Here is a 20,390-nt window from a genome sequence, read left to right as displayed (position 1 = left end):
TCAGCCTGAGACCAGAACTACATGGTGCCTGGCTACCACCAATGACCGCCCTGACAGGGAACACAACAGAGTCCTGGATGGAGCAGGAGAAAAGTGGGGTGCAGAACTCAAATTCTAGTAAGAAGACCAGACTTAATGGTCTGACCGAGACTGGAGGAACCCTGGAAAGCATGACTCCTGGATTCTCTATCAGTCCAGAACTAAAACAATTTCTGAGGCCAACTCTTGAGACAGGGACTGGACTGGACTGTGGGACATAAAGTGATACTCGTGAGGAGTGTGCCTTTTAGCTCAGGTAGATACAGGAGACTAAACGGGCAGCTTCCGTCCAGAGGTGAGATAGGAGGGCAGAGAGGGTTAGGAGCTGGTTGAAGGGACATGGGTAATCAGGGGTGGAAAGGAGGAGTGTGCTGTCGCAGTATAGGGAGAGCAATTAGAGTCACATAACAATGCATGTATAAATTTTTGTATGGGGAAAAAATAATAATAATAAAAAAAACTGCAGTGAATTTTGAAAATAGTAACTCTTTTGATATAGCACAATTTTAGACCCCAGAGGTAACAGGAGATAAACTTTGAGTGGCAGGCTAAAGAGTCTGGACTTTATCCCAGAAGGAGGTGGAAGCCACTGAGGCTTTACACATGACTAGCATAAGATCCACATGGGTATGTTATTTTGTCTCTCTTATTCACTACTGTATCCTCAGAGACTAATATAGTGCCTGGAACTCAACATTTATTAAAGTGTTCAATACTATTAGTTGAACAAATGGCCAGATTTGCTTTTAAGAAAGCTCACTCTGGTGGCAGTGGAAAGAATGAACTGGAGAGGAGAGAGCCTAGAGGCAGGAGATCCTTTAGTAGGCAAGTGCTAGAGCCCAAGAGAGCAATGGTATGTACATAAACCAAAGCAGGTCAGTGATGCTGCCATGGAGGTAACAGATTTGAGGAAAAACAGGAAGGTAGAATATAAGAGACTTGGGGAACCATTTAGATGAGGGAATAATGGGGAAGAGGTAGGAGTCTATGATGGCTCCCAGGTTTCTGACTTAGGCCCCTGGATGAATGTTAAAAATAGCAGATGGGTATTATTACATTTGATTTATCTATCTTTCAAGTGTGTTAGAATAACATATGTGAAACTGCTTTAATATAAAGAATTCTACATATATAACAGATGATAATAATTTGAATATGAGGTCTATCCTTCTTTTCACAAAATAAGGGAAACATGGGCTCCAAAGGGTCCAAAAACGAGAAAGGAGAAGGCCTGGAAAAGGAGAAAGAAAGCACAAAGGAGGCTATGTAACGGATGGTGAATTCCTGAAGAGTTAACAAGATGTCAGCCACCTTTTCCTTCTTTAAAGGAGAAAGAATTTGAAAAGTCAAGTCAAGAGGTTAAGCTTTAGGAAGGACTTTAACATTAATGAGCATGATCTCAGGAGGAGGGGATTGAAGGAAGCAGGGAAATCTCACTCCTCAGAGAACTTAGGTCTCTTTTCTCTCACTCTCAGAGGGGCCTATTACATGAGGGCAAAGGATAGGAAGGAAGGACTTCTTTACTCCTTACTCCTTTACCACGCCCTAGCTTATTCTAGGTTTGCTGGCATTTCAGTCTTTGCCCCCTGAATGCTATCCTAGTGTTTGACTTGAAGAAAACGTGTCTGTGCCTTCCCTGGCAGACCTCACCTCTGCAGGGGCAGACAGGGCATGTGTGGCTGCAGCTATCCATTCTGCAGGCTGGAGGTCAAGGGTCACCCCTTGCTGACAAAGTAGTTCCAATAGACAGGCTGCTGCACTCTGTAGAAGAGGTAGAGGAGGAGAAGCAATGTCTGAATCTGAGTGGTATTCAGGACAGGCAGAGAAAGAATTTCTCTGCCCTGGTCCAGATGAATGCCCCTAGAAATAGCTGCAAATGGGATACTGACTCCCCTGCTCCCACAAGGGTTAGATGATAGGGTGAAAAAGGCAGATGCATAAAAGTTGAAAACTCACCACGAGAGAGACAATGTGTGAGTGGGTAAAGAGGGTAGCAGTCTCACTACCTAGCTTCTCCATTCTGGAATAAGGAGATACATCAACAGCATTAAAGGAAGTTGGTAAGTGGCCTTCCCGCACGCTTGCATTGTACTCTTCACCCAGGCTACATGTCTACCTCCAAGGCACAGAGTTGGTGGCAATCTAGGTCTGTCTTTGTAGAGAAACCTTCACTCTCTCTGTCCCAATCCCTTCTAAGGATAGGTTGTGGAGTGCCATTCCCCCATATGCTATGTTAGGGTACGTGGATAGGAGGTTTTGGTGGAGAGACCATACTTTATGACGCACCCAGAAGGCAGATCTTGGAGTCGAAGAACAAGAAGGGAGAGGAGGTAGAGTGTCACTTCAGTAGACTCTTCCCAATCCATTACTTTTACCTACAAAGGAAAGCTAAGCTATCAGGACAACCTCTAGTTGAGATGGTGGGGCCACCGTAAGATCCCCACCTGTGTTGCTGGCCTACCTTGCCCTGAACCAACATCAACATTGACTCCAAGGCCAGGGGCTCTTGCCCTAGAAGATGGCACAGGCGCTCACTGACATGGCAGCAGGAGTAGAGAACCTAAGGAAGCAGGAAGGAGTCTGTTGTGAGACAGAGAAGCCCCTGGGTTCTGAGACTGAAAGGCTCAGTTGAAAGGCAGGCTAGTCTCCCAGAAGATCTAGTATCTGCACTTGGGGGAGAGAGAAGAATTCAGGCTACTTGTGCCTCTTCTTTGAGGTAGAGAGATAGGGGTATTTCTCAGTTTTGGTGTGGGCTGGGTAACAGTGGGACCAACTCATCTGGAAAACTAATTTAAAAACAGAAAGAAGTCCTCCAAGGTGGGCGGTGTTCTCTCAATCGATCTCTCTCTCAATCTCAAACTCTCTCTCTATTTAGAAGCCCCGGGTATTAAAAAGAAATCTGAAGTGCCAAGAGTTATGTGCAGGCAGTACCTTGAGAAGGTGTAGGCACAGGATGGGATGCTGCAGGCCAGAGATGAGGGATGGCCTCAGCTGGCTGCTGTCTTCAGTCAGTTGATTTGCCAAATACCGAGAGACCTACAGGGACATACTTGTAGACTAAATCCTACCCCCAATATTCCAATCCTATTCCTCTCCCATCTCCAACTGACCAAGACGCTCAACTTCTTACCAGCCACTTCCCTGGGTTCACCAGGAACCTCAGACCCCATCCTATTCCCAGTCTTCATAACTAAAAGTAATGCCTACTTTGGCCCAAGTGTGGGCAGGTACAGAGAAAAGTGTTGTTGGCCACTAGGGAATGGGAAAGCTGAATCCTAAGCCCTGGAGAAAGCATCACTGGTGGCTTCAGACCGGCGCCCCTAACCAGCTGGGCAGCTTATCACTGAGCTCTCCCTCACCAACTGGCCAGGGATTCTGTGACTCCAGCTACATCATATTCTTCACGTGGCCCAGATCCAGGGTGGCAGCATGTTTCTAGAGGCACTGAGTAAAAGGAGGCATAACATGCAGGCCCTAAAAGCTTGTCTTTCTGCCTGTCTGAGAAGCTGGGCCAGCCTCCTGGTAGCCAGGATGGGAAGAACAGGAAACTGCTACTCAGACCTGCTCCTTGGCTTCCCAGCAACCAGGCAGCCCCACAGGAGCAGTGCATATGGCTGCCAGTGCAGAGGAAATGGCTCCAGGCAGATCCTCACTCTGCTCCCGCAGCGGCTGGCTCACTTGTGGGGCTCCTATGGAGAAGAGTAAAAATGCAGGGTGGGCTCTGGTTGTTTCTTTCAGATCCCCGTTCACTCTTTCACTTCACATCTACTTATGAGCACCCACTAAATGTCAGGCATTATTCTAGGTGGTGGCAGTAGAAAGAGCAGAGCCAAACCTAAGCAATAAATAAGCCAAGGGAACCTCCCCTTCACACTGGTTACCTGGGGGTGTGTGGAAAGGGAGCTGTGGAACCGTCAAGCCATGAAGGAGCCCATCCAACACAGCCCGCTGCATAGTCAGCAGGCTGGAGTAAAAGGCTGTGGAGATGACCCGGCTGTTCCCGTCCATGGCTTCACACAGAACAGTAAAGCACTGAAGGAGACAAGGCCAGCATTAACATCAGGGCATCAAAAGCTAACTGGGCTTAAGGAGCAAGAATCCCCTGAGAACCTGAGAGAAGAAGATAAAAACCCAGGGGAACAGCTGTCTAATTCTAAGCATTCCTGACACAGAAAATGCATTATAACTGCTTTCACATTTCAAAGACAGGAATTTTAGGTGTCAATTCTTCTATTCTCTGATCAGCTGCTTCCTACATGATGTTTCTCAAAGTGTTATCTGTGGACCATGAGTATAAGAATTCCTGAGGATTCCTGGATCCCCCCAACCCAGTCTTACTGATTCAGAATTTTAGGAGGTGGGATATTTATTCTAAACTCCCTGTGCTACTCATTGCACAAAGACATCTGAGAAGTGCTGGTCAATGGCATGAGTCACTGCTGGAATGTCCATGACTCAGGTTGAACTTGGCCAAAATTTAAGTTAGACATTAAGAGCTTCTTGACTTGAAAGAGTAAGGGATATTAAAATAGGCTGTCAGACTAGAGAAGTCTGAATGGACCGCTAGCTGGAGAAATGTGTAACCCAGGTCTGTGTTCCCAACTAGCAACCTGAACAATGACCAGGCAATTGCTCGCTTCCTTGCCCATGTTCCTCTCTACTCTCCTCTTCTACCATGAGTTAGAACTCTGCTATTTTCTCAATCTTCCATTCTCCTGTCCCTCACCTCCAGAATCCATATAGTTTACTAGTCCTTAGAACAAACAAGGTTGGGAACTACTAGATGATCTGCAAGTCCCTTCAAGAAGAAATACTATTTGTGATCACATTGTGTCTCCCCAACTAGACAATCCCTAGTCCCGTAACAGCAGGAATCTTCTCTTACTCATATGGGGTGTGGCACGTAGTGGATATTCAACAAACATTTGTTGTATTAACTTGTTCTGACTCTATGCAGTCAGAAGGAAGAGAGTCGGAAAAACACAGGGAATAAGTGAGGCAGAAATATGGAGTGGAGCAGATTACCATAAGGCTGTCCCTCCGTAATGTCTGCTCAGAGTCATCTGGTTGGGCCAGCAGTTTCCCCAACAAGTCCAGAAAGAGGTTGGCAGCCTCCTGAAACACCAGCAAGCTGGAAAAAAATGAGCCCGTGGTTTCTTATCTCTCTAATAAAAGCCCAGATGTGGTAACTGGGTCAATTCTGAGCAAGGGGAAGAGTCCTTGCAAAGGAACACATCAGACTGCTCTCTCCTGTCTCCCCCACTAAACACACATCCAGTCTCATACACACACACTTCAAGGCCCTTCTTTGCCATTTTCCCTAGTTATTCATATCTTTACCCTTCCACTTAGGGCCATGGTTGCTACTGATTCTTAGAACCTGAAAGCCTAGGGGCAAAGTTGGAGGTGTCTCAGGGTCTTCAATGGGGCCAGCTGGATTCTGAAGGGTCACTCATCAGATCCCTAAACCTGTTACAAAGCATAGTTTCTCACTTGGCCTCTTTCTAATGGGGAGGGGAAGAAATCAGGTAGAAATCGGAGACAAAATGGCTAACAGAGAAAAACTGCCTTTCATCCTACCTGTCACTTGTCTGGCTCCTCTCCAGGTTGAAGGTGCAGGCAAAGTAGGCCTGAACTGCAGCCATTAGGTCCCTTACAAAGGTCCCATACCAAGATTGCTGCCAGGGAAGAGAGAGAGTAAGGGCAACCAGATGTGGGGGATGGAAACGAAGCGTTAAAAAAAGCAGTAAAAAAGGTATACTGAGACCTAGTTAAGTGAACCAAATAGAAAGGAGCAGGGGGAAGATCCAGTATGGGCAGACAGAGAAGCTCTAGGGATAACAAAGTATCAGCCTATGGGCTATAAAGGAGCCCCAGTGGTGCAGTGGTTAAGCATTTGGCCGCTAACCGAAAGGTCGGCAGTTCAAATCACCAGCTGCTCCTTGGAAACCCTATGGGGTAGTTCGACTCTGTCCTATAGGGTTGCTACAAGTCAGAATCGACTTGATGGCAATGGGTTTGGTTTTTTTTTTGGTTACGGGCTATAAGCAGCCTGGAACTGTGTCGTATTTAGCCTGCACAGAATTCTGGAGTTTGACAGTCTTTGTAGGATTGGTTTTTCAAAACAGCTCAAATTATTTTTCTAAATTCCTTAAAAACACCCAAGATTAATACTTATCAGCAGAGTGCAGCTTTCCGGCTGCCTCAGCTTAGGCCCTGTTAAACATTTCTCTCTTCAGACTCTGTAAGGGCTCCCCTGCCCTCTCAGCTCAGCTGCAGCAGGACACAGCATGGGAAAGTAGAGGTGTGGCTTCAAACACACAGTCTCAATCCCAGCCCTGCCACGTACTGCTTCTGTGACCATTTACAAGTTGGTGACTATACATGAGTTGGATAACCTCGGAATTTCAGTCCCCTGTTCAAAGAAATTGGGTCAATAAAGCCTAGGATTTAGCATTTCAAAGCATAGTGTTCTAAAAATTGGAAACTGCACATAAAAATCTGATTTTTTGGAAAGAATCTTGGAAAACTGGAACACTGGACCTGTAGTCCCACATGGTAACAATGGGCAGGAGCTATGGAGAGGCTGCCCCATTTAGACTGGGTATAGGATCTCTAGTTTATCACATTCTCCAGTCTTCTGTATAGTCACACACATAGTCTACTTCACTGACTGACGTTATTTGTCTGGCTCCAGAAGGCACTGCTGTTGTGTGTTAGATGCCATCGAATCAGTTCTAACTCATAGAGACCCTATGTACAACAGAACAAAACATGGCTCGGTCCTGTGCCACCCTCGTAATTGTTGCAGCCACTGTATCAATCCATCAGGTTGAGGGTCTTCCTCTTTTTCGCTGACCCTCCACTTTACCAAGTATGATGTCCTTCTCCAGGGACTGCTCCCTCCTGATAACATGTCCAAAGTATGTGAGATGAAGTCTCGCCATCCTCGCTTCTAAGACAAATTTAGTCATTCTTTTGGCAGTCCATGGTATATTCAATATTCTTTGCCAACACCATAATTCAAAGGCATCAATTCTTCATTGGTCTTCTCTATTCACTGTCCAGCTTTCATATGCATATGAGGCGACTGAAAACACCATGGCTTGGGTCAGGCGTACTTTAGTCCTCAAAGTGACATCTTTGCTTTTCAACACTTTAAAGAGATATTTTGTGGCAGATTTGCTCAATGTAATGTGTCGTCTGATTTCTTGACTGCTGCTTCCATAGGCGCTGATTGTGGATCCAAGTAAAATGAAATCCTTGACAACTTCAATCTTTTCTCCATTTATCATGATGTTGCTTATTGGTCCAGTTGTGAGGATTTTTGTTTCCTTTATGTTGAGGTGTAATCCACACTGAAGACTGTGGTCTTTGATTCTTACCAGCACGTGCTTCAAGTCCTCTTCACTTTCAGCAAACAAGGTTGTGTCATCTGCATATTATGGGTTATTAATGAGTCTTCCTCCAATTCTGATGCCTCATGCTTCATCTAGTCTAGCCTCTCAGATTATTTGCTCAGCATACACACTGAATAAGCATGGTGAAAGGATACAACCATGACGTACACCTTTCTTGGCTTTAAACCATGCAGTACCCCCTGTTCTGTTCAAACGATTGCCTCTTGATCTATGTACAAGTTCCTCATGAGCACAATTAAGTGTTCTGGAATTCCCATTCTTCACAATGTTATCCATAATTTGTTAAGATCCACACAGTCGAATGCCTTTGTATAGTCAATAAAACACAGGTAATTATCTTTCTGGTATTCTCTGCTTTCAGCCAAGATCCATCCAACATCAGCAATGATATCCTTTGTTCAACATCCTCTTCTGAAACCAGCTTAAAATTCTGGCAGTTCTCTGTCGATGTACTGTGGAAACTGCTTTTGAATGATCTTCAGCAAAATTTTACTTGTGTGTGATATTAATGATACTGTTGATAATTTCTGCATTTTGCTGGATCATCTTTCTTTGGAATGGGTACAAATATGGACCTCTTCCAGTCAGTTGGCCAGGCAGCTGTCTTCCAAATTTCTTGGCATAGACAAGTGAGTCCTTCCAGCACTGCATCCATTTGTTGAAACTGGCCAATTTTTTCAGAAGTAGACTGCCAGGTCCTTCTTCCTAGTCTGTCTTAGTCTGGCAGTTCCACTGAAACCTGTCCACCAAGGGTGACCCTGATGGATCTGAAACAGTAGTGGTGGCAAAGCTTCTAGTATCACAGCAACAAGCAAGCCACCACAGTACAACAGAAACATGGTGGCAAAAGGCATTAGAATTTTCAGTTCTTAGTCTACTAACTAGAGAGAAGAAGAAGGAAAAAAGGGGCATTTGGGCCAAACAGAGATGGCAGTCAGAAGGAGAGAAAGCCAAGAAGAGGACATTTCTGTCAGCCTTGAGAGGCTCCTAGCCTGGTGCTCACCTGCTGGATGCTGGTGCTCTCTTGGCTGTGTTTGAGTAGGCTGAGCAGCAGCCCAGGCAGTCCTGCCTCACGGCAGAAGGAATACATGGCCACAGAGTCACTGCAGCCAGAAAGAAGACTGCTCAGGACCCGGAGTGCAGGGAGGATGTGGGAAGCACCTTCTAGGGTGCCTTTCAGGATCTGGGAAACACGAGGGAAAGAGACAGGGATCAGTATCACTCAAGGTAAAAGAAGGAGAGTCACAGATACCAAGTATCCCCAGCAAGGTGGCAAGGCAGAACAAATCTCATTCCTTTCTTTGAGTGTCTAAAACCCAGAAGAGAAGGAAAACAGGGCAACTGTACCAGGGAAGCGGAATATAAATGGTCAGATTACCTGAACATATAATAACAGTGACCAAGGGGGAGGGCACCTCCCCTCAGGATCTGTCAGACCCAGAGCCATTCCTATCTGCTCTTGCCCTTATATAGTCCTTACCTTTAAAAAAAGTCTAAAACTTAAAAACAATGGAAACAAAACAGTGTTATTCAACACCAGACAGACAAAACAACATTATTTACCTCTAGATCAGGGGTCGACAAACTATGGTCAGCAGGCCAAATCCAGCCTACCAATTTAATTTCTGTATAGCCCACAACCTAAGGATAGTTTTATAGTTTTAAATAGTTGGAGGAAAGAAATTAAAAAAAAAAAAAAAGAATAACATTTATATCAAGTGATTTACAGTATGTCATTCACTGTTCTAAATCTTTGCCGTTTATTTGTGCACTTAATCTCTGTAACAACCCTGTGAAGTAGGTACTATTTACTCATTATATAGATCAAGTAGCTGAAGTGTCTAAAAACAAAACAAAACAAAAAACCAATCCTGTTGTCATGGAGTCTACTCACAGTGACCCTACAGGACAGAGTAAAACTGCCCCATAGGGTTCCCAAGCAGCAGCTGCTGGATTCGAACTGCCGACCTTTTGGTTAGCAGCCATAGCTCTTAACCACTGCACCACCAGGGCTCCAACTGAAGTGTCTAGATAGGTTAAATAAGTACTCAAAGATCACACAGCTAATGAGTAGTTCAGCTGGAATTCAAATCCAGGGAGTCTTACCATCAGAGGCAGAGCTCTTAACCTGCTTCCCCACATGAAAAATTATCCAACACTAAGAGGACAGTGTGTAAATGCCAAAAGAGAGGGACACAGTGCCAAGGAATCTTGATGGAGAAAGGAGAGTCTTCAACAAATGGTGTTAGGACAATTGGCTATTCACACGCAAAAAGAGTAACTTAGACCCTTAATTCATACCATACCCAAAAATTAACTTAAAATGGATCAGAGACCTAAATATAAGAGCTAAAACTATAACACTTTTAGAAGAAAACAGGATAAAATCTTCAAGAGCTTGGGTTTGGAAAAGATCTCTTAGATAAACATCAAAAGCATAATCCATACAAGGAGAAAATGGCGAAATGGACTTCTTCAAAATTCAAAACCCCATTATTCAAATGACACTTATAAGAATAAAAAGATAAACCATAGACTGAGAGAAAATATTTTGAAATCACATATCTGATAAAAACCTTGTATTCAGAACATACAAAGAATTCTTACAATTCAATAAGATGACAACAAACAACCCAATTAAAAAAAATTGGCAAAAGATCTGAATAGATATTTCACCAAAGAAGATATACGAATGGCTTATAAGCAATGAAAAGATGCTCGAGATTACTAGTCATTAGGAAAATGCAAATTGAAACCACAAAAAAGATACTATTTCATACGTTCTAGAAGGCTATAAATAAAAAGACAGACCATAACAAATGTCGGTAAGGTTATGGGAACAGGGACCCTTACACATTGCTAGTGGGAAAGTAAAATGGTACAGCCACTTTGGAAAACAGTTTGGCAGTTTTCTTTCTTAAAATGTTAAATATAGCTGAGGGCTGGGGACCATGGTCTTGGGGGTCATCTAGCTTAACTGGCATAACATAGTTTATAAAGAACATGTTCTACATCCTACTTTGGTGAGTAGCATCCAGGGTCTTAAAAGCTTGTAAGCAGCCATCTAAGATATATCCACTGGTCCCACCTCGTCTGGAGCAAGGGAAAATGAAGAAAACCATAGACACAAGGGAAAGATTAGTCCAAAGGACTAACGGACTATACAACTACCACAGCCTCCACCAGACTGAGCCCAGCACTACTAGATGGTGCCTGGCTACCACTGACTGCTCTGACAGGGATCACAATAGAGGCTCCCAGACAGAGCTGGAGAAAAATGTAGAACAAAATTCAAACCCACAAAAAAAAAGACCAGACTTATTGGTGGACAGAGACTGGGGAAACCCCAAGAGTATGGCCCCTGGACGCCCTTTAAACTCAGTACTGAAGTCACTCCTGAGGTTCACGCTTCAGCCAAAGATTAGACAGGCCCATAAAACAAACAATAATACACGCAGTTCAACCATGTATACGAGACTAAATGGGCACACAAGCCCAGGGGCAAAGACGAGAAGGCAGGAGGAGACAGGAAAGCTGGATGAATGGAAACGGTGAACCCAACGTCGGGAAGGGGAGTGTTGACACATCCTGTGGTTGGCAACTAATGACGCAAAACAATTTGTGTATTAATTGCTTAATGAGAAACTAATTTGCTTTGTACACTTTCACCTAAAGCACAATTTTAAAAAAAGTTAAATAAAAATTTACCATATGACCTAGCAATCGCATTCCTAGGTATCTACGCAAGAGAAATGGAAACATACGGCCACACAAAGACTTGCATGAGAATGCCCATAGTAGCATTAGTCATAAAAAGTGGAAACAATCCAAACATCCATCAACTGGTGAAAGTATAAACAAAATGTGGTCTATCCATATAATAGAATATTACTCAGCAATAAAAAGGAAAAAAGCACTGAACTCCGAGAACATTATCTCACGTGAAAGAAGCCAAACACAAAAGACTGAATACTGTATGATTCTATTTATATGAAATGTTCAGAAAAGGCAAATCTATAGGGACAGAAAGTAGATTAGTGGTTGCCTGGGGCTGTGGGTGGAAATGGTGATCAACTGTAAGCGAGGAAATCTTACTAAGGTAATGAAAATGTTTGAAAACTAGATTATGGTGATGGTTTCACAACTTGGCAAATTCAGTAAAAACCACTGATTTGTATATTGGAAATGAGAAAATTTTATGATATGTAAATTGTACCTCAATAAAGTCATTTAAAGACAGAAGGAGGTGCAACATATTCTTCTGTTGAGTTCCAGGAGGAAAGATCACTGTGTTTCAGAGAAATAAGAGAAGACTCTGTAGGGGGAAACGCTAACTTTGAACCCCAATTAAGCGAAGTGTTATCTCCCTCCAAAAAATTTCATCCTTGTCATTTAAAAAAAAAACCAAACCCATTGCCGTTGAGTCGATTCTGACTCACAGCGATCCTATAGGGCAGAGAAGAACTGTCCCATTGAGTTTCCAAGGAGTGGCTGGTGGATCCGAACTGCCGACCTTTTGGTTAGCAGCTGTAGCACTTAACCACTGGGTCACCAGGGCTCCATTTCTCATGACTAGTAGACCTGTATTACAAAATAATTATATACTCAGTTATTTTAAAATAGCCTCCATTTTCTCCTCTTAGCCTGCACAGCCTAAATATTTACCATCTGCCCTTTACAGAAAAAGTTTGTCGACCCCAGCTCTAGACACTTTTCCCTTTAGAAAAAGAAACCAGAGACCTGCTCTTTCTGTTAATAAGAAAGATTAGCAAACCTCTTGCACCAAGAGAATTGAAAAGATACAAACTATCTTTCTCACTATATTAGTCAATGTCTTTTATGCCTCATCTGTGAAAATAGTTTCCGTTGTCATCCACAGTATCCTTCTGCCAGTCACCTGCCCTCCAGCCTCTTGTAGCTGGCTCTGAATGCGCTGGCAGAAGTCAGGATTGCACAGCAGGGTGAGAGGGGCCTTCAGTTGAATGGGCACAGCCTTGGCGGTCTCTAGCAGGTGTTGCCACTCCTCATCACTGTCTGGCTCCTGAGGCAAAAGGGAGTGAAAGAGGTCAGGAGGAGGCTGTGGAGGTTTAAGGGTGGTAACTCCCAACCTGGGGCTAAAAACCCTGGGGAACCAAGAAACAACTGCAAGAAGCCAATGACTCCTTTAGCACAGATGTATTTTTTTCAGCCACCAGTTAAAAAAGCACAGCTGGTAGTATGTGAGGGGTCTTGGAAAGTCTCTTGGAGAACACTGGCACGTGTGCACAAAGCGATACCTAGGAAGATGTCCACTGCAGCATGGTTTGTAATTTTTTAAAAAAAGGAAACATCATAAAGCCAATCATTAAGGAAATAAGAAATCATGACAGTTCCATAATAGGAAATGCTATAAAGTTGTTTAAAAGATTGTGGCACTAAGAATGCATCACTTATGTAGTATTCCTGTCAAAAATGCATAACCTGAATCTAATCATGAGGAAATAACAATCTGAGAAACAGCCTACAAAATAACTGGTCTGTGCTCCTCAAAACTGTCAATCATAAAAGACAAAGAAAGGCCAGGAACTGCTCCAGATTAAGGAGACTAATGAGAGATAACAACTAAATGCGATGTATAATAGTTGATTAGCTCCTGGACCAGGAAAAAAAAATTTTTTTTTTTTAAATATAAAGAACATTACTGGAGTAATGGCAAAATTTGAATACGGATTGGAGAGGAGATAACAGCATTATACGATGCTAAATTTCTGATTTTTATTACGTACTGTGGTTGTGCAAGTGAATGACCTTGTTTTTAGGAAACACACCCAAAAAACCAAACCCACTGCTGTTGAGTCAATTCCGACTCACAGCAACCCTACAGGACAGAGCAGAGCTGCCCCATAGGGTTTCCAAGGCTGTAAATCTTTACGGAAGCAGACTGCCACATCTTTCCCCTATAGAGCAGCTGGTGGGCTTGAACTGCCAACCTTTCTGTTAGCCGTGAGAGCTTAACCACTAAGCCACCAGGGCTCCTCAGGAAACACACAATGAAGTGTGAAGTGCTACATCTGTAACTTATCCTAAAATAGTTCAGAATCATGGTGTCTATACACACACAAATACATGTATATACCTACATACGTGTGTGTATATATATATATACACACACACACACGTGTACGTGTGTACATATACACGCAAAGATACCATATATACATATATATAGGTATGTAAGTATGTACATACAGACGCACACACACAGAAAATTATAAACAAATGTGGCAAAATGTTAACAAATAGTGAATCTGGTGAAGAGGTATATAGGAATTCTTCGTAGTGTTCTCACAATTTTTCTATAAGTTTGAAATTATTTCAAGAGAAAAACTCAAAACCCTAAATAAGACAAGAGTGAGGTAGAATGACATGATCTGATGCACAAAGATCTCTAAACAGATCATACAGTAAAAGAGACATGGTGCAAAACAAAATAACACATATGGTAAGAACTAAGTAATGTTAAAACAAAATCAAATTATGTACTTCTAAGTGTGAAGAGCCGTGGTGTAAACAATACATATGGCATGAACTCAGTGATGTTAAAACACAAACTACATACATCTAAGCGTACATATACGTGCATGTAAAAGCACAGCAAGTTTGGAAGGAGACAGATGAAACTGATAACAGGGATCACCTCTGAGACTGAGGTAAGGCTCATGGGGGACTTCCATTTTTCCTATGTGTTCCAATTTGTGATAATTAAACGTGTTCAGATACCGTGCAATTAAAGTCTACAAATTAATAATAAGCAATTTTTAAAACCAAAGGGGCTCATACTTAGATTGGGAATCACTGTTCTAGAATAACACCTACCCAGACCCAAAGTCCCATGGCAGAAGGCCAAGAAGAACCCCTAAGGCTCACCTCATTTTCTAGGTCTACGCCATCAATGCTCCTCTGGTCCACCACCTCTGGCCTCAGCTCTGGAAATGCTTGTTCACAGTCCACAGTGATCCAGTGTTCCCTAACAGAGGAAGCAGATGAGTAGGGTGAGCTCCAGACCCGTGAGGCTTAGGATTCATTAACTTGTCCCTCCCCCAGGCCCAGGTTAGGAATGAGGATCAAGCCATATGGGACTGGATAGAGGCGACTGCTTTCTGGGATGTAGCCAGGACAGAGCATCTGACCACTGAGTGCCCTTCTGCTTTGGATCTTTTTCTCAAGTCTTCTTTGGCAGTTTTCACCTGTAGCTCTGAACTCACACAACTGAGACACAGAGAAAGGAAAGTCCCCAAGTTTCCTGATCAACCAGGGGAGTGTCTGGAATTTGAACCCAAGAACCCAGGACCAAGACTCCCAGGGCCCTATCCATATTTAGGCCATGGCTAGTAACAGGGACTATGTTGTATATGCTTTGGTTGGAGTCAAGAATCTGTAAGATATTTCACCCTATAAATCCCTGGGTATATCCTGCTCACCGAGGAGCAGGGGGGGCCTCTCCAGCCCCCCACTCAGCCCAGCTGCTCCTCATTTCTGAGGCCAAGATCCCAGCCAAGAGGCCTGGTTCCTGAGGGGCGGCCCTTAGCCTGGGCAGAGAGGCTGTGTCAGAAGCCACCTTGTTGGTCCTGTCTTCTTGCTCAATGGCAGGTTCTGTGTTCTCATGTTTCTGTGGGAGGTGGGAGGGAAACACTGGATCAGAACTATCTGGTTACCATAGGGCGATATGGATCCTATTCACCGTCCTTTCCCAACCCTAGAAAGTCACTTTCCTTCTCCAATCCGCCCCAGTAACTAGCCTGGTCATGTCTCATAACCTCCTCTGCCCCACACACCTTCTGCTTGGCCTCCTCAGCCATGTGTTTACGTGCCTGACGCAAGATGCGAGATTCATTACCCTTGGGGGCCAGCCGATGTGCCTGTTCGTCCTTTAGGACCTGAAGTTCAGGGGGTAGGCGACTGGTGAATGGGGTGCCCAAATCTAGGGCTGCTGGCTCAGTTATTACTGCAGAGAAGAGGAAGGAAGACATGATAATACTGGAGCTGCAGCCAATGGGGCCACTTGGCCAGAGACAACTTCAGTGTCTCCAGGCTTCTGTGGAAAAAGATCATTTTGGCAAAATGACAAAGAGGAAGGAAGGCTGCAAGAGAAGTGGCAAGGTTAGGTGAAGGGCTAGGAAGAAAATTCAAGCTGGTGGAGGAAGGAAGAGGTGCTGGATCCAGGAGTTTGGCAGGGGTAGACTGGGGAGAGTATTGGGGTAGTGCAAGAACCCTGCGATTCCTGATGACTCACTGGTAACACGGCCAGCAATGAAGGGGTGATGTAAGAGGTCTGGCCAGGACAGACGCTGCCGGGGGTCCTTGGTAAGCAGTCCCTGAAGGAAGTTCTGTGGAGAGAAAATACTCCATCAGTCCTTTCTCCACATCCCTACAGGCTCTCTAACTCGTCAGCAGAACAGGTAAACCAAGACTCCTGAGTCCACTCTTACAGCAGACTAGCTGGTCTTGATCATACGCTTCCTATCCCTTTCCTTAGGCCTCATTTTCTTGGCTACAATTAAGGACAGACTTCACCGCCGCACCTCCTGAGAAGCCCCAATTCCTGTCCATGGACATTTTAGAACCCCAGAAGTAAAAACAGAAACCTCAATGTCACTAGCTTTGTGAAGAAGGAGAAAAACTGGGAGAAAGAGAGGGATGTGTCACCTTCACAATCATCTGTAGAAAGCAAATACTCAAAGGACTCCCAAACTGCTCACTTTGTCCTCCCTTTGATTATGGTTTGTTTGTGGCTGGGTAGAACAGATGCATTTATGGTTAAAAACACACTCATACGCACAAGCCATTGTGTAAAGATGTATTTGGGAGCACTCAAAAACAGAAATCTTTCACCAAGTCTTCAGATGGTGGAGGGGTAGGGAGACTGCCTCTGAAAAGGGTACATCTGTTATGAGGTATCCTTGGGAAAATCCTCAATTGGGCCTGAAACGGGAATAGAAGGTACTAGTAGATTATGACCCCTGTTCTAAAACTACAGCTCTTGCTGAAGATGGCTGCATATCTGCCCAAAGGGAAAATGAATTTTCTTTGTTTAGATTATTTTTGATAATTTAAATCCCCCTAAATACGTTGAGAAGCCTGTTCTTTTTTATCTTAGATAAAACAAAGGAAAGTTGTAGAGACATTTCACTTTTGGAGAAAGTTGTATTCACATTTCATTGAAGGCCCATGATCTTGCCCCAGATAAGAAATTAAAAGAGTCAGAACTCTTCTCCCTCCCCTTAACTAAAGAGGTAGTGGACTCCAGCCTGCCGAAATTTAACTGTACTGAATAGGTACCACCTCTATCATCTGCTCCTAATCACTGAACCACCCTGCCAGGTCACATCATCCAGATGTCTGAAGATTTCTTTTTTCAGGCAGAGGGCTGAAAGCTGTGTGGGTAACATCCAGCTATCATTGGGACATTGTATCTGGTAGAAACTAAATGGAATAAAGAGCAGGTGAAAGGACCGGGATCTTATTTCTGAAATTACCTTTCACTGTGATAAAGTATAGCCTGGCCCAAAGAGGGACTGCCATTCCCAAGCATGGCAAATCTGAGTACATCCTCCCAGAGAAACCTCTGCAGCAGAAAAGTAAGGCTGTTTTGGCCCAGTTTTCGCAGTAGTTCAGTAATTGCAAAGTCTTGCCCCAGCTCTAGAAAAGGATTTTGGAAAAGGGAATGGGGGCAGAGGCAGACATGCTTCCTAAGCAAAAGCAATCTCCCCTTTTATATTCATTACCTTGAAGCAAGGGCTAATGCCGGAGGGCCATCGCACAGGGTCCTTGAGAATGAGGCTGACCAGCTCAAAGATGCTTGTGGTATAGAAGGGAGGGGTGCCTACAGCCAGTTCATACAAGATGCAGCCCACAGACCAGAGGTCCGCCGTGTGGTCATATGGTCGCTCCTCCACCAGCTCTGGAGACATGTAAAGTGGTGTGCCTTTGATGGATGTCAGCACCATTGTGTTGGTGCTCATAGCCCGGGCAAATCTGAAGGAGATAATGGAATGGAAACGGAAATGGAGAAGATAATAAAAACTAGACCTGGTCACTAATCATCTATCATTGCATGAGATATCCCAAACCTGAGCAGAGAAAGCATCTTTGATTAGGTTACAAAAGACCCATTAGGAGTCCCAGGCTCCAGCTCAGGTTCTAAAATGAGGCCCAAGTAAGTCAAGCATGTGGTCTAAGATTCCCTGCAGAGGTAGAAGCATAGATGGATGCTTAGGATCCTCACCCAAAGTCACAGAGTTTGATGCCACCACCCTTGGCAAGGAGGATGTTTTGAGGCTTCATGTCTCGGTGCAGGATTCGGTGGGAGTGCAGATAGTACAGGGCTGACACCAACTGGGCAGCAATGGCCTGAACCTAGGGGCCAAGCAGCCAGGCAGGAAGATGGGAAAAGCAGGATGAAGAAGTCTGCGGGAGAGCCCAAAGACTCCTCCCTAATTCTATGCTGATATGATCTTTTCCTCCTTCCCTTTCTTTCAGTGCTTCACACTGTATCTTCCTTAGTTTTCGCTCCCTTGTTCATTCATTATTTCATTCGTTCATTCATTCATTTATTCATTCAAGGAAAATTTACTGAACGTCACTAGTTGTGTGATCATGGCCAAATTCTCAGATTCGTCATTTATAAAGCAACACTAATGATACGACCCACCTCACAGAATTACTGTGAGGATTCAATGAGTTTAGTACATGTGAAGTAATGTTCAGCATGATGCCTGGCACTTAGTAAGCATTCAGTATACATTATCCTTGCCTTGAGTTGATTCCAACTCATAGCAACCCTACAGTACAGAGTAAAACTACCCTATAGCGTTTCCAAGACTGTAATCTTTATGGAAGCAGACTGACACATCTTTCTTCCATGGAGTGGCTGGTGGGTTCCAACCTCCAACCTTTCCGTTAGCAGCCACTGTGCAATGAGGACTCCTTTCAGTATACATTAGCTGTTATTAAATAAGATAGTTTCTGCTCCCAAAAGACATAATCAGACAAACAAATAAAGAAACTAACAAGATGATTACAAATGATGATGAATGCTCCGAAGGAAATATCGTGCTGTGATAAGGAACACTGAGTGGGGTCTACTTGCTAGAACACACCCTTAGAATGAATATAGCTAGAAAATGTGTTCAACCAAATCCTACTGTTAACCACTACATCCTAGTGGTGAATCCTGCCTGACCACAACCCTTACCCTTACAGTCCTCAAGGGCACCACCATACTGGCCCTTCTTCCCTAAGGTGCCTAAGAATGACACCACCATTACCCATAGCTAATTATATTGAACAGTATGTTAGATACTCTTTTAAACACTTTACATAAATTAACTCATAATATTCTGAATAGCCTCATATGGTAATACTATTATTATCCCCATTTTACAAATGAGGAAATTGAAGTACAAAGAGGTTAAGTAACTGGACCAAGTGCAGCCAGATAGGAAGTGGCAGAGCCAGGCTTTGAACCCAGATATTTTGGCTCCAATGTTCACATACTATACTGTCACACCACGTTGCCTCTATATACATGTGGACTCTTATGTTCCTCTCAGGAGTTTTGAAAATGGAGACTCTCACTGCCCTCAGCTTTCCTACCAGTCCTTGACCTGGAAAGAGATGAGGGGCGGGGAGAAGTCTGAGTCAGGAAGCATACCTGGTCTTCGGGAAGCTTCCCATCATCTTCTAGGATCTGAAAGAGCTCTCCCTCAGCATAGTCCGTTACCACCACTACCTGCAGGGAGAAGCCAATGGTGCTGATGGCTCCAGATTCATGCATTCTGAAGTGGGGAAACTCCTGGGACCCTGTGCTGGGGAGAGGTGATCCAAATCATAAGCACACCTCTTTGTCAGTCTCAAAGCTGTCAAGCATATGTATGATGTTGGGATGTCGCAGACCCCGCATGATTTCAATCTCTCGTTGCAGGTTCCTCAGCTCCTTCTCTGAGCGTCCCAATTTTGGAATGAACTTCAGGGCCACAACCTGTCAGTGGTAAGGTTAAGAGTCAAGACCTAACTACACTACTAGGAAGGGCTAAAACTTCAACATTAGCCTGAGAATTCCAGAACATAGCCTTTAGACTGTTTCAGCAACTCTCATTGTACTGCTGGTCTCCTTCTTCCATTTTCTCTGTGGTACCCTGACCTTTCCCAAGCTTCCCTCACCCCACCGAAGGAAACAGCCTCTGCCAGACAGATCCCTTTGGTTACTTTGAGAGTAAACCTAGAAAAATGGTGGATGCTGGGAGAGGTGTCCTGATCTGGACAAAGGACTCAAGATTCATAGGATTTAAGGGAAGGGGAAAAAAAGAAAAAATGAAGTGAGATAAAGCGAGTTTATGTAGTTTCTCTCTTCCTGCATGCTATAAGTAATAATAACAGTTAATGTTTACTTGTTGCTTACTACATATCAGGCACTATACTAAGTGATTTAGTGTGATTTATCACATTTAATTCTCAAGCCCCATTAATCAGATGTTCCTATCCTCATTGCATAGTGAGGAAACTGAGACAGAGTGGTTAAGTAACTTGTCCATAGTTCTAAAGCTAGAAAGCGGTGCACCTTGGATGTGAATCCAGGTAATCTAACCCCAGAGTTCACACTCCAGAAGATGTATGAAGAAGTCAGTGACTTAAGAGTACAGATCGGTGCTCTTCAAAAGACTTCACCGAAAGAGTAAAAAGAGAACCTACAGGCTGGGAAAAAATTTTTGGACGGTACAAGTCAGACAAAGGTCTAATCTCCATAATCTACAAGAAAATCCAACACCTCTACAACAAAAAGACAAATAATCTTATTAAAAAATGGGCAAAGGAAATGAACAGACACTTCACCAAAGAAGACATTCAAATGGCCAATAGACACATGAGGAAACGCTCACGATCACTAGCCAT

General features: G+C 43.8%; 1 protein-coding gene across 1 annotated transcript in view; it reads right to left on the bottom strand.

Moving 5' to 3' along the window:
• STK36 (serine/threonine kinase 36) overlaps positions 1 to 20,390 on the bottom strand; it is a 31,698-nt gene that overhangs the window by 8,864 nt on the left and 2,444 nt on the right. Inside the window, exons 2-20 of the mRNA XM_023731195.1 lie at positions 19,339 to 19,483; positions 19,153 to 19,230; positions 17,725 to 17,855; positions 17,225 to 17,474; positions 15,733 to 15,826; positions 15,275 to 15,444; positions 14,921 to 15,108; positions 14,367 to 14,466; positions 12,358 to 12,501; positions 8,464 to 8,643; positions 5,620 to 5,717; positions 5,065 to 5,170; positions 3,921 to 4,071; positions 3,601 to 3,728; positions 2,971 to 3,075; positions 2,501 to 2,599; positions 2,326 to 2,414; positions 1,996 to 2,059; positions 1,690 to 1,800 (exon numbers count right to left, since the gene is read on the bottom strand). Of these exons, the coding sequence (XP_023586963.1) occupies positions 1,690 to 1,800; positions 1,996 to 2,059; positions 2,326 to 2,414; positions 2,501 to 2,599; positions 2,971 to 3,075; positions 3,601 to 3,728; positions 3,921 to 4,071; positions 5,065 to 5,170; positions 5,620 to 5,717; positions 8,464 to 8,643; positions 12,358 to 12,501; positions 14,367 to 14,466; positions 14,921 to 15,108; positions 15,275 to 15,444; positions 15,733 to 15,826; positions 17,225 to 17,474; positions 17,725 to 17,855; positions 19,153 to 19,230; positions 19,339 to 19,483 (2,431 nt within the window). The remainder of the gene's footprint in view (positions 1 to 1,689; positions 1,801 to 1,995; positions 2,060 to 2,325; positions 2,415 to 2,500; positions 2,600 to 2,970; positions 3,076 to 3,600; positions 3,729 to 3,920; positions 4,072 to 5,064; positions 5,171 to 5,619; positions 5,718 to 8,463; positions 8,644 to 12,357; positions 12,502 to 14,366; positions 14,467 to 14,920; positions 15,109 to 15,274; positions 15,445 to 15,732; positions 15,827 to 17,224; positions 17,475 to 17,724; positions 17,856 to 19,152; positions 19,231 to 19,338; positions 19,484 to 20,390) is intronic.

Source organism: Trichechus manatus, unplaced genomic scaffold (genome assembly GCF_000243295.1).
Source record: "Trichechus manatus latirostris isolate Lorelei unplaced genomic scaffold, TriManLat1.0 scaffold00041, whole genome shotgun sequence".
Classification (NCBI taxonomy): domain Eukaryota; kingdom Metazoa; phylum Chordata; class Mammalia; order Sirenia; family Trichechidae; genus Trichechus; species Trichechus manatus.
The sequence above is the reverse complement of the archived record's forward strand: the minus strand, read 5'-3'. Positions and strand labels throughout refer to the sequence as shown.